This window comes from Thalia democratica, chromosome 2 (genome assembly GCF_965202585.1).
Source record: "Thalia democratica chromosome 2, ktThaDemo2.hap1.1, whole genome shotgun sequence".
NCBI classification, from domain to species: domain Eukaryota; kingdom Metazoa; phylum Chordata; class Thaliacea; order Salpida; family Salpidae; genus Thalia; species Thalia democratica.
In genome coordinates, this window is record NC_139166.1 from 86,154,353 (window position 1) to 86,172,118 (window position 17,766).

At 25.0% G+C, this 17,766-nt stretch overlaps 1 protein-coding gene across 1 annotated transcript; it reads right to left on the reverse strand.

Moving 5' to 3' along the window:
• Positions 1 to 6,782: 6,782 nt before the first annotated feature.
• Positions 6,783 to 16,748, reverse strand: LOC145829060 (uncharacterized). Its single transcript, XM_082936798.1, has 8 exons — positions 15,723 to 16,748; positions 13,097 to 13,228; positions 12,276 to 12,476; positions 11,835 to 12,029; positions 10,133 to 10,279; positions 9,744 to 9,907; positions 9,204 to 9,297; positions 6,783 to 6,842 (listed from the first exon to the last, which is right to left on the reverse strand). Exons 1-8 carry the CDS (start codon positions 16,707 to 16,709, stop codon positions 6,783 to 6,785), a joined length of 1,980 nt encoding a protein of 659 aa, XP_082792924.1. The 5' UTR covers positions 16,710 to 16,748.
• Positions 16,749 to 17,766: the final 1,018 nt, after the last annotated feature.

A 17,766-nucleotide genomic window follows, 5' to 3' on the forward strand; every position in this document is an offset into this window, starting at 1 on the left:
ACAATACTTTAAAATTTCTATAAAAATGTATTAAAAACTGTTAAAATTATTAGACAAAGTACAGAAAAAATATTTTTGTCTTGTAATTTCAAAATGATACGGTTAGCTCTTTATTTATCGTATAAAAAAACTTCAGATTATAACTTTTATAAACATCATTTGTTACATTTGCCACTCATATCCTAAACATTCCAATAAATGCATATATATTAATATTTTTTTTCGGCTAACTTTGATGTTATGGTTTTTATTTTAGATGATTTTTTCCAAATAGAATTTGTTTAACTGACTTCTTAAATGATAACTAATAAGAATTAAATTTAATTTTATTAACAAACAGTAGTGTGCATGTCATTGTTAGTATCTAACGATTTTCTGTAGACATTGCACAGAAATGATTTTTACCAATATACCAGGCCCACAAACAACTGTTTAAAGGATAATTAGTTTGATACTAATAAGTTGCCGTTATCTGTAATTGAATATGTTGTAGTTTTATTATAAATTAAAAGTTTATAAAATGCATGCAAACTATGAGAAAAAAATACAGATTTCTTGTTTTATAGATCTTTAGATTTTTAAAATAGTCATTGTAAAAAAAAACAACTAATTAAGGTAAGTCAAAGATTGTATCGTTATAAGTTATGTCATATAGATTAGCTTGTATGAATTACACCAAGGCTATTTGAAAACATAACATCAATTTAAAACTTTTCTATTTTGTCGAAATAAAACTTGCAAAATCTTTACTTCAAGCTTTTAACATCTACTACTAGTGTTAAATATAATAGTATCATTGTAATTTTTGATATAAAATTCAGAGTAAAACTTTAAAAATTACTTTACTTTTTTATCTTGTAAAATAATCACAGTGATTTAGAACAAACAGACCGTTTTGATGTTTTATTTTCTTTAAAACTTGTTTCTTGTTTTATTTTCGTATTAACAACTAATACATTGAAAAATGCTTCAAGTTAGTATTATGATAAAGAACATTTTCGTTTTACTTATTTTTATCAAATCATTTCAGAGTATAAACTAGTTGCATTAATAAAGTATTCATCATTTACTTGTACTGTTGATACTTAAATGCACTGAACTTAATAAATATACTCATATATAATATGAAAATATACAAAAAAAAAAAAAAGAAATTATTAAATATTGTGCAGATTTTAAAGAATATTACAAACCATTATGCTTTTACTTTCTAGAAAAAATACCTTAACTTGTTTTAACCGAGTAGTAAAACTTATGTTTATAATATTTGTAAAATGTTTAAGTATAATAAAAGTAGCTAAATAGTGAATTCTTATTTATGTAATCATCAAATGATTACAAAACTTAACTTCAATAAAATTTGTTTAAAAACTACAAAAAGGTTAGAATTTAATATAGAATATACTGAGCGAAAAGAAATTAGTAAAAATTATTACAAAAACTTGACATTTGTATGTCTAAAAAGCTTATAATCTTTAAAGGTCAAGATGCAAGTCATCATAAATTTAGATGGTGAACAGCACACGATGAATGGTAACAATCTACCTGCCAACGTTCTTCATGTAAAACAAATGATCAGCGATCAAACTGGCATACCTGTCAGAGACCAGAATCTATACGAGTATCCTGAATATCCGGATCAAGGACCTGGTTTGCGTTTATACGCAGATAACCACATTTTTAATGAGACCATGCGTGACGTGGAAATTAATTTTGTTCTCACACTTGGCAAGGTTAGCTCCTGGACTTATTTTTATTTGTCTTTCCATATCAATCTTGGTTCGATGGCGCTTGTAAAGTGTTGGTCCCACCGGCTCAGTACGGTCGCCGATCTAAAACGTCGATATCCTGGTTTAACCGGGCTGCCAGCGTACAACTATGATTTGTCTTTCAACTCTAGAAAGTATGATCGATTCGATGAAAAATGGAATGTCTATCAGTGTGGTGTTCAAAACGGATCTAACTTGTATGTAGCTCCGCTAGGAAAATTGCCTCGGTAAAAAAAAATTATTTTGTTAAATTGATGAAATTTGTGAATTAATAAAGTTTTGAAAATGTGTTTTAGTTGATGATTTTGTGTCTCTATGTTTCAATAAACTGTTGTTTTAATGAAACGTGTTATCCATGTTTTGAATAAAACTACTATGATTGAATATTAATGCCGTTTTTAAATACAGCAATTAAGCTTCTATTAGCTCATTAACCAACTTTATGTTAAGAACAAATTTAGAATATCCTAAAAATTTGATTTAAGAGTTGTACTTTTGTTGATAAGAGTTGTGTAATAACATACGTTTTTAATAAAATAGTACACTTTTATACGCTTAACTTATGATTTTTAAAAAAGAGTTCTTTGTAGTAGCTATAGATACATACTTTTTTTGTTGTTTTTGTTACTTGACATATAATTTAAAAAATCTCAAATTATATAATTTAACTGCCTTATAATTATTTATGTAAAAATTATTGTATTTGCGGAAAGTAAAAATATTTTAAGATTCAAACTGGTTAAACCGTCATACTAACATATTAAACATTTTAACATTATTAATCTGGTTTATTAGCATAAAATTAGTAAGTTAAAATTAGCAAATTTTCATTTATTTTTTTTAACGTTAGATATCTTGCTCTTCTTTTGTAAATTTAATTCAAAATGAATTTATAGTTTAGTTGTTGTTAATTAAAGAAATTAAAATCAATAATAAAATGAGTGAAACCTAGCAGTTTCATTTTAGGTGGTTTTAATTATAAAAAATCAATACTAATACTATTTTTTTATGTGTTGATAACATAATGGTTTACGTAATAATTTCTTAAGTATGGCAGATCTAAAGCTTTATTTCCACTAATTCAGGTATAAAAACGCATTTCATTAAAACGAAATAGTATATCGAAACCTAGGAATGAAAAATACTTAACTAATAAATATAACTGTTAGCAATTATAAGCATTTACAAAGTACACCAATCCGATAAAACAAAAACCATTGTTAACTGAGGCAACTAAAACATATTCAATAAATCAAATTAATGAATAAAAACAAATTCGATGCGTGTTGAATGCCACACTGGTAAATATTCGAATTATCATCATACGGATACTTATAGAAGTTGTGAGATAAATCTTTCATTTTCAGACCTCTTACGGCACCAATTTGACCTTTGAGAGTAGCAATCGTCGCGGGTATGCGAGACCAGAACTTTACCACCTCTTAATTTCCGTTGTTACGGGGAAAATTACATAAAAATAGCCCAGAAGCTAACATTACCAAGTGCAAGCACAAAGTAAATTTCTTAGTTTCGGATGTTCACATAAAACATATAGTTATCTGCATACAAACGCAAACCAGGTCCTTAATCCGGTTTCTCAGAACATTCAAACATATTCTTGTCTCTAACAAGCAAGTTAATGGAGTGTACAATTGTTTGATCTTAAAATCAGTGACACGTAGATTGTCAACATAAAATACATGTTGTTCACTATCTAAACATATGAAAAATCGCATCTTAACAAACCTTTAAAAACGGTAAGCTGTTTATTATTACACATGTAAACAAACCACAACTTAAATCTTAACATTTTTCTACTCAAACTAATTAAACTGTAAACTTTGATAATAAAAAAAAAACTCATATATTCTTTATTGTTATTTATACTGTTTACCTTATTGTCAATTATCAAACTGCTATTTAATGTTTCTTATAAACATAACTAAACGATCTGCTTTTAAAACTGTTAGTTGAACGACGAAAAATACGCTCAGAAAGTTTGGTCCAAGGACCTGGTACACGAAAAAACCTTTTAGTTATTGCACCAGAACAATTTAATGTCCAGGAGAGTTCAGGAAAGTTCCAAGTTTAGTTTAAAACAAATACTAAAACTACCAACATTGCTTTTTGTTTTGTGAGTTAATAAGGAAAAATAGGTGATATAATTTAAAATGTTTATGATTAGGTCCATGCTTTTAAACTTTTAAAAGGTTTCAAAAATTTGTTGAAGTTTTTTTAATAATGCATGATGTTAGATTTGAACACAGTTTTATAGTCGAACTATCAACTTTTAATATGGAATTTAAAATAACAACATTACTGTACAAAATATGCCTTAACAGTTCTAATGTACTGTACACTTGAAAAAAAAATATCTTAGATTTTTTTGTTACAAACCGGAGTGAAATTTAATTTCATACTTTTTTTAACAACTGCAAAAGTGTAAGTAGTACAACTAACTGTTTGATACAATAATAATTTCTTAAAAGGTAAACAACTAAGTTTACCAACTCATAGATTAAATACTGAATAGCTTGAAAAATCTGCAAATAACTTTTCAAGCTACCAAAAATAAGTACTATTTTATTAACGAAGTAATTAAGTCAAAGTTGACCAAAATTGAAAAAAATAAATACTTAAGAAATCTAAACAAGGATAAAATCTTAAAATTTTTTCCTTAATTTGTTTTAAATGGCTCATTTAACAAACTACCGTTGTTTTTATTTTGATTAAAACTAAATTAAAACAACTTTCAAACTTTTTTGTAATAAAAATGTTTCTGAGCTAAATAGATATAACTTCAACAAATATTAGAGACTATGTAAAAACAACAAGTAAACGTTTATAATTAATATCAGTGATAGATAAAAAGCATAATACTTATATGATCAAAACTAATAGTACAGTTTATAAAAATATTTTTTTTAAACTAATGTTTATTCATAGCTAATAAAATCTATGACATCTTTATAAGCTATCAATTTTAAATTTTTAAAACTTGTTTTTTGTTTTACTTTATAGAAAAAACGAATTAAACTCAGCTCTAAGTAGTATTAATTACTTTTTTAAAATAGATTCAAGTTTGGTACGTAAATCTTTCACTGTCATTCTATAATTCAGACCGATTTATGTTGACAATTCACAGCGGGCAAGTAACTAAACATATGATTTTATTTGTTTTTTTCTTTCAAAATTAGTAGACAAAACGCCATGATCCTAGAGCATTTAAATCTGTTTACAAGCGAAGTTGTGCTAGTTGTCACGAAACGGATTGACGAATTTTTGCAAAGGTCAAACTTCTATGTCCTTCAAAATAAATTGTAAAAGCAAAGCATAAAAAATATAGTCTTTTATGAAAGGAACTTAATATTTTTTTATAGTTTACAAAAGGCATTGTAATGTTTCGAAAAAAAAATTCTAAAAACTCAAAAAGGTTGAAAAAAAAAGTATTCCAAAACAACCCATACACTTGTTTCAGATCGTGCATTGAAGTTCATTGTTTATTACCTATGGAAAAGTATTTCAAATTTGTTGATGGTGGCCGGAATGAATAGTGAAGAAAAAAACATAATAGTTAAGATTAAGATATTTCACTGAAGTTTCTTAGGTTGTACAAGCTTATGTTCAGCGCAATTCAGACACACTGTGCATTTTTCCTAACCTTTGTTGGTTGGGTTTATTACCATATTATTTATAACTATATGAAGCAACATAACCTGTTACATTGTTAGCTATGTAATATATTATTATTGGAATTTTTTCATTTAGTGAAACCTTTGAAAATATCATAAAAATATTTGTTTTCGGAACTTGAGTTGTTATCTAGCAAGCATATACAATATTTTTTTATATCACTTGTTATTTAAAAAAATAAATTTATTAACAACAACACTGGTTAGTTAAATTACTGGTAAAGAAGTTAATAATACCTATTCGAAAAAAATACTACTTTTTAGAAGTTCAGAAACTTTCAAGCATTTGTTTTGACACATATTGTCATATATTACCTAGAAAAACCTCTTTTTATTTATAAAAATATACGTAATTTAATAACCTAAGCTTAAAAACAAATTCGTATTCAAATGAAGGTTATAACTTAATAATTTACCCAAAAGTACTGATTCTAGAATTTTAACAGACATACGAAAATTTTTAAGCATTTAAAACAGGCATTTTCAAAATAGAACGATTTGGCCTGACGCGTTTGAGCCCTTAAAACATATTTCTTTACTTATGTTCATAATACTTATTTGTGAAATAAATAAACTATATCATAAGTTATTTTTACTATTTATTTTGTATCAAAATTTTCAGTATTTAAAAAAATAGTATATGTAAACATTTATTTTATCAAAGAATAAAACTTTTCAAGTAAAAGATTATTATAATTATAAACTGAAAAACAAACTTAAGAATAATTAACGAACTTTTACGTGCAAAATTTTAATCTTATAAGCTTAAAACAAAAAAAACAAAAAAAATATTTTATTATAAAATTTAATTTTTTTTTTAAATAAAAGTAGTTTTTCTAAAAAATATTTAACATGACTTATAAAAACAGTTTCAAAGTTACATCTTAGCGTGAAATACGTGAGCTTAAAAAAATACGTAAAAATTTAGGCGTTAAATTGGAGCTAAGTAATTTATGAAAGTTAAAAAATCACAAGTTTTACATGTAAATTGTAATTGTAGAACCTCAAATCAAAAAATATTAAAGAATTATTTCTAAAATATTAACAGTTTGTCTGAAAAAATATTAACTATGACTTAAAACTTTTTCAAAGTTAAATCTCTAGCGCATAAAAATGTGAGCTTAATAACAATAAATACGTAACAACTTAGGCCGTTAAATTGAAGCCAAAATAATTTATGAAATTTAAAAAATCACAAGTATGGAATAAGGAACATGATAATCAACACACATTATTTTCCTATAAAAGTTAAAACTAATCAAAAGCAATGAACACCAATTGTCTACAGTAAGTGTTCTAATACTTTAAATTTTTGCATATTTTAAGACAGAGTGCTTTCTACTTCGACTATTCCATTTCCAGCTGGTTTGCCGATTAATTCCTGAAAAATATTGTGTATTGTATAAAAAGAATTAATGCAACAAATTAACAGTTTTGCTAGATAATGTTTTTTGAGAAACCATACATACAAAGTAAATTTTAACACGATTAAATGTTTTACCACATTTCGCTTGTACATATAAAATTATGCATACGTTTTAATATAAAAAAATATATATGAAACAATCAAACATTTTAAATACAGAAGAATAGTAAAATCATGAGATTAAAAATAAATATAAAAATCATAATGACAATCCGAGTTTCAATGTTATCTAAGTTAATTAATGATTTAATGATTTAATGATAGTTATAGTAATAATAATAATAATAATGCTTGTTTATTGAAATGATATAAAGTTAAGCAATTTTTATTTGTTTGTAAAGAAACTTAAGCATATTTTAAAATTTATTAAAAAGACAACTCTTAATTTTTAGATAAAACAACAAAACTTATTTTTATTTAAAACACACATGCTTATACTCTAAGATTAGTTTACAATAATTTCATTTTTTATTTTGAATAATTTATTTCTATAACAATTATTCATTATTAAAAATCTGATAATTTTTTTAGACTTCAACATAAAAATACTATAAGTTCAACATAAAACATTGAGTATCTAAAATGATAACATGTTACAAAGTAAATTTTTTATAGAATTTCAAGAACAAAAAGCCAAATAAAAGTTCATATTTTTTGAGATAAATTAGGAAATAATAAAATGCCAAACAGCCCACAAACAATAATCAAGCATTTTAAGAAATTGCCAAACTTTAAGTTATTAATACAAATCATTTAGATGTATAACTTCGTAATAGCATTATTAAAAAGAATCTGTATAAAAAATTCAAAATAAATAGAAAACTTTTAAATATACATAATCAATGTGTAACATGTAAAAAATAACTTTTGTCAAAAGACTTTTAGAAAACATCTAAAAACTTTACTTGAAAAATTTAAAGTAAAATACAGTAACCTGCTAACTAACTACGCACTTCCTAGGTATGCACTGCCGGTATAGTACGCACTATTTAGTTGAAAAACGCTATGTTCAAAAAATAAATTAAAATAAACTGAATTTTTCAAAAAATTAAAGCAATCCTGAATTGTCCTAGTTAGCCTAAGTAACTAGAGATTGTGGTAACCATGATAAATAAATGTAAACTAAATGATTAAATGTAAACTTATAGCATTTTTAAGCACTTTTAATCGAATCCATAACTGCTAATATTGACTATGAAAATCACATTAAACTACAAGCACCACACCATTTTGTCCTTTATTGTTGTGTTTTCTACCAAGAAATCCAGTTTATTAACAAACATTGCTAAATAATTAGCAAAAGTAAAAATTTTCAACTCTACACTACCTTTTTATAAAAAGCACAATTTAATAAAACCATGAAAAATTTTTCATCAACCTTTATTTGTTTGACTTTATTATTTAACTATATGTACTATGTAAATTTACAAAGTTCAAATATATATACATACATATAACAAATAAATAATCAAGACTTCTAATAACAACAAATATGTTTTGTTTTTATTATATAAATTATTGTTGGGAAACTTTGCTGTAATAGATATTTGTAAATTTCAGTGGATTTTAAAATGCTTGAAATAGGCTTATTTTTGGTAGTTTAAAACCAAAAATTACTAGGTATGCACTGCCAGTTGGGTAGGTATTTTTGCACTGTGTTCAAAGTAAGACCCTGTTGGCAGGTTGCTGAATTGGTTTATGTCAAAAAAATACAAAAACACATCAACAACTGTAATACTCAGGTTTAAACAATTTCACTTTGATTAAAAAACGTTATCAATCGTTTGGGATTTTTTTGTTGTAAAAACACAAAATTGCAAAATAGATATTTCTCAAGTATTTGAAACTGAAGTTTTAATGAAATAAAACAATTAAAACCCAATTATAACACATGCATGAAAATATAATATTTAAAAATACTGACATTTATTTCTAAATATCTAAAACCATAGTACATAAATTTTATACTTTAGGTTTAAAACTATGTACATACAAGTGTATTATAATGTAAATAAACTCACTTAATAACTAGAAACATCTTAATGAGATGAGTTTAGTGGCTTCAACTTGTTCTTTTCTTTCTGTTTAGTTTATTTTAGGTTTAGAACTTTATAACAAATTCAAGTTTTCAGTAACTTTTTTCTTTATACTTTGAATTATTATAAAAACTTTTCAAGTATTAAAAGTACTACTAAGAATGGTATATAGTTTTTATTTCGTTACTTTGAAAATGTTGCTGAGTTTAAAAAACTGTTTTTAAAGTTTTACATAATGCATGCATAAAAAGCTAAAAAGTATGATAAAAAACGGCCTAACTTGTTTAATAAGGTATCTGTATTTGTTTTCATTTTTCCGCCAATTTTTTTCAAAAACTTTAATGTTTTCTTGAGATGGAGTTATGTTGTATTTTCTGAGATAATTGAAAGTATATAACTTTTATTCAATTAAAAAAACTTTAAACAAAAAAAATCTGTAACTTGAATACTAATTAGGATCAAGCCATATTTTCTACAAAATCAGTATAAGATTTTATTTTTAACTTTAAAAGTAACTTTCAATAGAACTTTGAAATTCATTAAAAAAAAAATGATATACAGTAAATTCGGTTTAACTTTTAGCACCTAAACAAACATAACTTAACTTTTGATTGTTAGATTAATCAGAAATAAATATATTACTAAAAATTTATACAAAAGGTTTTGTTAAGCTAAAATTATTAATTTAAATACAAAAATCTTTTGAAAGCTTTTAAATTCAAAAATAATAAATAAAAAAACTTTTTTATCATGGAATTTAAAAAGGGTATGTAATTTTTTACTTTGTACTAGCTACAAAACTGCATAAAAAAAAACTAACATTTTAAAAAATTTTGTTACTGCATACTCTATATCACGTTTTTTAATGCGCTTTATAAAACCAGTTTTTATAAAATTGTTAATGAGTTTGCTTTCATCTGTGAATAGTTTGGATATTTTAGAACTACGGATTCCTTTATTTTTTGGTGGAGATTGTGAGCAATTCTGTTGAACACTCATGGTTAAAGCCTTGAATGTAAACAATCAATATAAAATTAGCCAATTATTATTTTCAAAATTTTATAGTAAATAAATTACCAACTCCCAAATATTTTTTTAATAGTCGTAATTGACTTAATGTTCAAAAACTTACTATAAATTAATTAAAAACATAATTTTATTTTTAAATACTGTATTATCATAAGTAGAAGTGATTTTTTCATTACTAACAACTTGTAGTTTTCGTTTTTTATTCTTAAATTCAAAGTTTTCTTTATTTTTGTTCAACTTATCTTTGTGTTTAGGAACTTTTTTCTTGAGTGTCAAATTTAATTTTATGGGTGGTTTATTTGAATTTTTATCTTTTACTTGTTTTTCCTAAAAAAGGGTTTCATCCAAATAAATTTTTTCACAAAGACTTATTTGCTTGTAAATTAACAATTACAGTAACCTCTCGCTTATTTACGCACATTGTGTCCAAAGAAAAAGTGCGTAAAGATATGAGAGATCGTTACCAAATATACTTACTATATAGACTTTCCCACTTTTAAAAATTTGTTTACTTTATTTATAAATATGTAAACAAAAAGTAAAACTATACATATATTGAAAAAAAAAGATTTTAAATTTTTGTAAAATAATAATAATTGTAGAAAAATTTTACTAATTCTAATAATAGTAGATTTTTGCTTTATCTTTATTATATGTGACTTATTTGATACTTGACATTTATACTCTATTCTACTTAGCAAACTCAATTTATAGTTAAGCATTTGTTTACAATTAAGAAATGGTGTGGTGTCTATATTAAAATTTGTATCTGTAGTCGAATACAAAAATTTGCATTTGGTGCTTTAATGGATTTATTCTTTTGAACAAACATATATAAAATATAAGAAAAATATTTGATAAAAATTGTTTATGTTACTAAAACTTTTTTTTAATTTGACCTTTACCCACATAAGGATAAACTTGTCTTGCATTGTATTAAAGATATATTGACTAAATGTTTATCGATAAGTCAAGGAACATAAGTTTAGAAAGTCTAAAGATATAGAGAGAGGAGTTAGCATTTAAAAGCATATTTTAAATTAAAAATATACAACAAACCTTTTTTGTGCAATATTAAGAAAAAAAAAATTTATGAATCTTTTGGAATTCTAAAATGGGTAACTAAACGAGAGTGCGTAACATTACGAGTGCGTAAAGATGCGAGAGGTTACTGTACATTTACATTACTAATACTGTGTTATTATAGTTTATACTTAAATTTTGCTTTAAGATATATTTTTTGGGAACTGGTCTAAATTGCACAAAAATAAAATTGCACGAGGGGACAAAATTGCACAAAAGTACAAAATTGTACAAAGCTAAATTTGCAGAAGCCAAATTTGCACGAGGGAACAAAATTGCACAGAGACGATTTTGCACTAAGAGTCAATTTCGCACGAGTTACATTTTGGCACAAGAGTATAGAAATACAGAAAAAAAATAAAAAAAAAAAAACTAGAATTTTTTTTTATAAAAAGTAAGAACAAAAAAGTTACTGACAGAGGGTAAGGGTTACAGGTAAAAGTGTAGTAAAAAAATTACTTTTAATAACTATTATTAAAAAAGCTACCGACCGAGGGTAAGGGTTAGGGGTAACAGTGAAAGTAAAAGAATTAAAAAAACTAAATTAAAAAAACAAAATCAATATAAAAACTTTAAAAAAATTTAACCTGTGAAAAATTTTCTGCTGGTGCAAAAGTGACCCTTTGTGCAAAATTAACTTCGTGCAATTTTGTGCAATCGTTAAATTTAGACAGCTACCTATATTCTTTAATATTTTTAATGTTATTTCATTTAAAACTTAACTAATTATCAAAATTATTTTTAATACAGGTTAATCAATTTAAAGTTCCAAGGTTTAAACTAAACATCAGAAACTAACTTTATTTTCAAATACTGTATTGTCGTCAGTAGAAGTAGTTTTTTCATTGCTACCAACTTGTAGTTTTCGTCTTTCATTATTAAATTCAAAATTTTCTTTATTTTTATTCAACTTATCTTTGTGTTTAGGAACTTTTTTCTTTAGTGTCAACTTTATGGGTGGTTTATTTGACTTTTTATCTTTCACTTCTTTTTCCTAAAAAAAAGGGTTTTGTCCAATTAAATTTTTTAAAAAAGAATTATTTGCCTGTAAATTAACAATTACATTTACTTTACTAATACTGTGTTATTAAAATTCATACATTAAAATTTTGGTTTAAAGTATATTTTTTACTTTTCTTTTAATCATTTTTATTCAAAACTTTACCTACTCCCAAAAGTTGTTTAAAACGGGTTAATCATTTTAAAGTTCAAAGGTTTAAATTAAATACTAATAACTAACTTTATTTTTACATACTGTATTGTCATCAGTGGAATTAGTTTTTTCATTGCTAACCACTTGTAGTTTTTGACTTTCATTATTACATTCAAAATTTTCTTTATTCATATTTAGCTTATCCTGGTGTTTAGCAACTTTTTTCTTGAGTGACAATTTTAACTTTATGGGAGGTCTACTTGACTTTTTACCTTTCACTTGTTTTTTCTAATAAAGTAAGTGTTTTATCTAATTAAATATATACAAACACTTATTAGCTTAAAAATTTAGAGCAACATTTACTCAACTAGTACTATTTTATTATAATTTATACTTTAAAATATAGTTAATGATACTTAAAGGTTAAAACCATAAAATCAATAGTAGTATCTTGATAAAAAGTTTTCCTGAAGTTGATATTTTATTAATTATTCAGGTATCATTTTAAATTTTTGCTAAGGTAGTATAGTTTAAATAATACTAATGTACATAATGCAAAAGATTAAACAAAGTTGATCAGAAATCCGAGAAGATACATTTTTAATGAAAAAGCATGACAAGTCATCCCTTTTTAGAAAAAACTTAACATCCTATCAAAGTCACCAGTTTTGATCCTATATGTCTCATAAGCTACTTTTATAGTTTTATCAATTGTTAAAAATTTTCTGATATGGTTTCTTAAAACTAAAATCCAATTACATAAAATAGCACCCCGCATGTGGCCCAAAACAACTTTTTTTCTTAAACTACAATACAAAACCAATATTGTTTCAACTGCACATATGATACAACTTAAGAAATCAATAGATTGCAAAGAAAAACTAACATATAGTTTAAACAAAACTTACATTTTCTTTTCTGTGACTCGTACTAATGTGAAGTTTTTGATTTTTGGCGGGAGGTTCAGTAAGTTCTTTTTTCTTTTTTCGCTTTTGTTCTTTTTGAATTGAGGGTTCTTTTAAGGATTCTTGACTAGAAACCTAATATATTTTTTGTTCGTTTAACTTACCAACTTAACGCTGAGTGTCAACAACTGATCTTTTTAGTGCATAGCTTTATTAAAACATTTAACAACAAACTTTTCATAATAATTTATTGAATTTCTTTAATTTACATGCAAATTGACCTCAAATTTTTAGAAAATATTCCTTAAATAATTTAAAAGAATTAAAATGTTGAAATTTAAAAAAATGTACGTTTAAAAGATTCTCATATTAAAGGTGATTTACAACTAATATTTTAAGAAATTTGATGAAAAAATAAAGAGAACATAGGTTTTTAGTGAATTAGTCTTTTTTTTTGCTTTTTGAAATTAAACCTTTCATAAACAACCTATCAAACCTAGTGACTTTGATTATATCTCAAAAGTTGCTCTGAATTTTGTAATACATATCTTACAGCTGGTATAAACCTCTACAAAATAAGATAAACTCTAAAAACAAGGTAATACCCCCTATGGCCTTGATCAAAATTTAATTTTGTTCAATTCAAAAATTACAATTAGTGTAAGTTAAATTCTATCAACAAATAAAACTACACTAAAATGACTTTTTTGTTTTCTTGCACATTATCTTCCTTAAATTGTAAATGCATTAATTAGCTTTAATCATTTGTTTGCAAAATAGTTACTAATTTTTGTAGTAGTATAGCTAAATTAGTCTTAAATAGCTCATATAAATTATCAGTCTTAAATGACAAATGAGGCATAGTTATCAATTTTAAACAATTTTTCTCAGTTAAAGACAACTGTTAATACAAAGAAAAAAAAAATTTACTTCAACATATAATAACTTAAGAAAATATTAAACGCATTGGGAATAAAACACTTCTTTGAAATCTATTCATATTCTTTAGATATTTAAAAAAGCTACCTGTTATTCTTTACAGCTTGTTAAAATTCGAAGTAACTTTTGAGATATAAGCTATCAAAATTAGAGTTGTATAGGTTCCATACAAAATGTAACAGATTACTTCACTAAAAATCTGTATCTTGCTTTATTCTGATCAATTGTTACAAAACTTTCTCAGAGTGACCTTAGAGTAAATAATAAAAAATTGTAAGAAAAGATTATTAATGTTTGTTCTTTTTTTCCAAAACCCTGATTTATAGAAATTGTGTGTAATATCAAAATGGACATTTCCTTTAAATCAAAAGTAAATGTTTAAAAACGATGGAGGAGAGAGATTACTAGTGATTTTTTCAAAGTTCTGAGAAAATAGGCCTGGTATTGATTTTTTTTACAAAACTGGTTAATGAAATGCTAAAAAAATGTTAGACCCCCTATGCCCTTAAATATAAATAAAATGGTTGTTACTTTTTTAAGCAAAAAATTAAACTAGTTTGTGTGACTAAAAATTAGCCCAAGCTCAACACAAGTTTATCAATAAACCTTTAAATACTTGCAAATATTTTAAAGGTATTTCTTTTCTCCCACTTATCCATAGTAATTTTAACTTAGTTCATTGCATGACTTTACTTTTAATCTTACACATTATTTGTTTAAAAAAAAGGGTTTAAAACCTTTGAAGTCTGGAACCATTTGATTTCATTTATTATTTTACTTAACTTATATGTACTCAGTTTCAAACAAGTTAAAAACTGTTAAGTTAAAACATATTAACCATAGAACCTTTAAAAGTGACTTTTATACTAAAGCGTTTTAGCTACAAAAATTTTAACGCACTTTATTTAATTTTTTACCTATACAAGGGTCTATCAAAACAATTTCATAATTAACCCCTTGGCAGATTTTTTTTTACAATTGCCCACCTTTGTTAAATAATACCCCTATACTAGCAAATTACCTATTTACTTTTTTGATTTTACTAGTTATTGCCCCCATAAAGGGTGATATTGATTATTTTTGGAAATCCTGATCTAAACTAAATATGATGTCTTATCAAGTTTTTATTTCAGCAGTCAATTATAAATTAGGGAACTTGAACTAAAAGATAAATGATATGTCATGTTAATAAAATGACTACAACAATTATAAAGTATTTCAACATCAGTTAACTGTAAAATAAAGGAATAAAAGTAAAAAAAAAATTAATTTTTAAGTTTGAAATTTTTAGCCCAACAACCACGAAATAATTCAATAATATAAGCTTTTAAAAGAACCAAGATAATGTCACAACTATCCTTAGTTTGTCTGAGTTATTTTTAATTTAAATAAGTTTGAGTAGCTTAATTTGAAAACCTGGTAACAATATTTATATACATAAAGGTATGTTTTAAAATAGGGATCAGCAGATTGAAAAAGAAACAATTTTATTGTACTTATTTTTATCAAATTTTTAAACAAAAAAAATTAGGGATAGATTATCTTGTTAAATTATACTTAAATTTAAAAATATTCTAACATTTAAAAAAAAATCAAATTGAAAAACTAGTCAAAAAAAAATTTTGAATGTGGCAGGCAGGCCTCAGTTTGCTGACCCCTGTTTAAAGCAATTTATGTTCTTTTTACAAACCTCCTTTGTAGTTTCAACTCGCATTTTTGTTTTTAACCCTTTTTGTACCAGATGAAGTTCTTTCAAGGGATCTTTATCTGACTGGCCGCGTTTTTTATTAATAGCTTTTATTTGTCGGAGTGTTTCGTATGTAGGCACGCCTGTTAAGTTTCCCGCACTAATCTGCTTAGTTTTGGTTTTATCAGCCCAGTTTGCCAAATAGTCTTCTGTGGGATCATTCACCACCAAGTTTCTTCTCAAATCTCTGGTAAATGGGCGTCTACGTTCTTCGCTTTTTAAATGTAACAACTTGCCAATTTGGTTTACAGTAAATATAGTTTCTTTTGCATTCTTTTCCTTTAATACGATTTTGTACTTGCAACAAGTTGAAAATAGACACTGAGAAGTAAAATATGTTGCTCTACATTTACCATCTCTCTGTAATCTCTTTCTTATAAATTGTAGAGGACAGGCATAGTTGACCTTATTGAACTCCGCATACAACAAGTTTTGAATTGAAATGGAAAACACTCCTCTGGCACATCTGGGATACTTATATGCCTCACTGTTTTTAACTGCAATCTCAAAAACTTTTGGAAACTCCTCAATTTTTCTGTAAGTCTCTCCTGTGGTATCAATTTGATGATCCTCTTCAATTTTAATTTGTAAATCCTCTTTAGTATCATTTTGTGACTCCTCTTTAGTCTCAACTTGTGATTCTTCTGTAATATCAAATTGAGATTTGTCTTCAGTTTGAAATTTGTTTTCTTTTGAAGTCTTATATTCCATATGGTCATCAATAAATTTTGGTTTTAAAAGATTAGAAATCTTCTTGAAGTTGTTGTTCAATTTTCTTTGCAGAGTACAAAACTGGCTCTTGTTGGGTTGTGAAAACGTCTTTTTAACATACGCTTTGCTAATGTTGTGTGTATTATCTCTCTTAAAATCTAAACCTTCTTTTTTGATAAAATCAGCTAGATTTTGAGGGGTGACATCTTTTATTCTCATAATGTCAAGCTTATTAATTAAGGAAAACCAGATTAAAATTTTTTTAATTCTGCTGAAAATAGACATTTACATTCATATATAGTTTTTATGTTATGGTATTTTAGCTAATGAATTGAATAAATTATAGATTTTAAACTAAAAATTAAATTTATAGTAAACTGTAACAAACATATATAAAGTCATAAGCTAAGAAGTAACTAATAATATATTTTTAACAGGTATTTGATGATTAAAATCCTGTTTACTCAAGGTGCGGGATTAACATAGTTGCATACTAGCCAAAAAGATTTTTTGAGTCACTATTTACTAGCATAAGTCATTCTGAATTCAGGGTTGCAAAAGTTTTTTTTTCAGATTTTTTAAATTTCTTTCAGGTTTTTAAAATCTAAAGCTCAAGGTAGAAAATTATCTTAAGTCATATAAAAGTATTAAAAAGATACTGCCATGCTACTTTAGATATGTTTTATGTAAAAAACAGAGTTCCACTTTTTAAGTCAAAAAACTGTCTTGAGTCATCTGGAGTTTTTTCAAATCCTTTAAAAAAAATTTCAACTTTTCAAAATTATCAAAAGTCTAGTTCTTTAAAAAAATTGATTATTAAATATTAAAATATTGAAAAAACAAAAAATATGTTCTTAGATTTTCAGAAATCTTTAAACTATTGGAGAATTTTATTAGAAAACGAAATTATCTTGCGTCAGCTTAGTTTAAATAATATCAAGTTTAAAATATTCTGAGTAATACTTAGTCACCCTGAGATTTTGAAAAAATTCAATATATCATCAGTTATGATAGTGTGTGGCAATTTAGTAAAAAAAAAATTAAGCATAAAAAAAAATATTGTAAACAAACAATTTATTTTTAATACATAATCTAAATTTCATCAATTTACATTAAGAAATTGTTTAAAATTCAAGGATTTTTCAAATTTTCTTAAATTCCTGGTTTTCCAGTTTAATTTTTTGCCTAAGTTGTCAAACTTTAAATTTTTTCAGGATTACAAGTTTTTACAGTCCTGATTATTGTCTATTAAACAACAAAAAAAAGCAATCAAAAA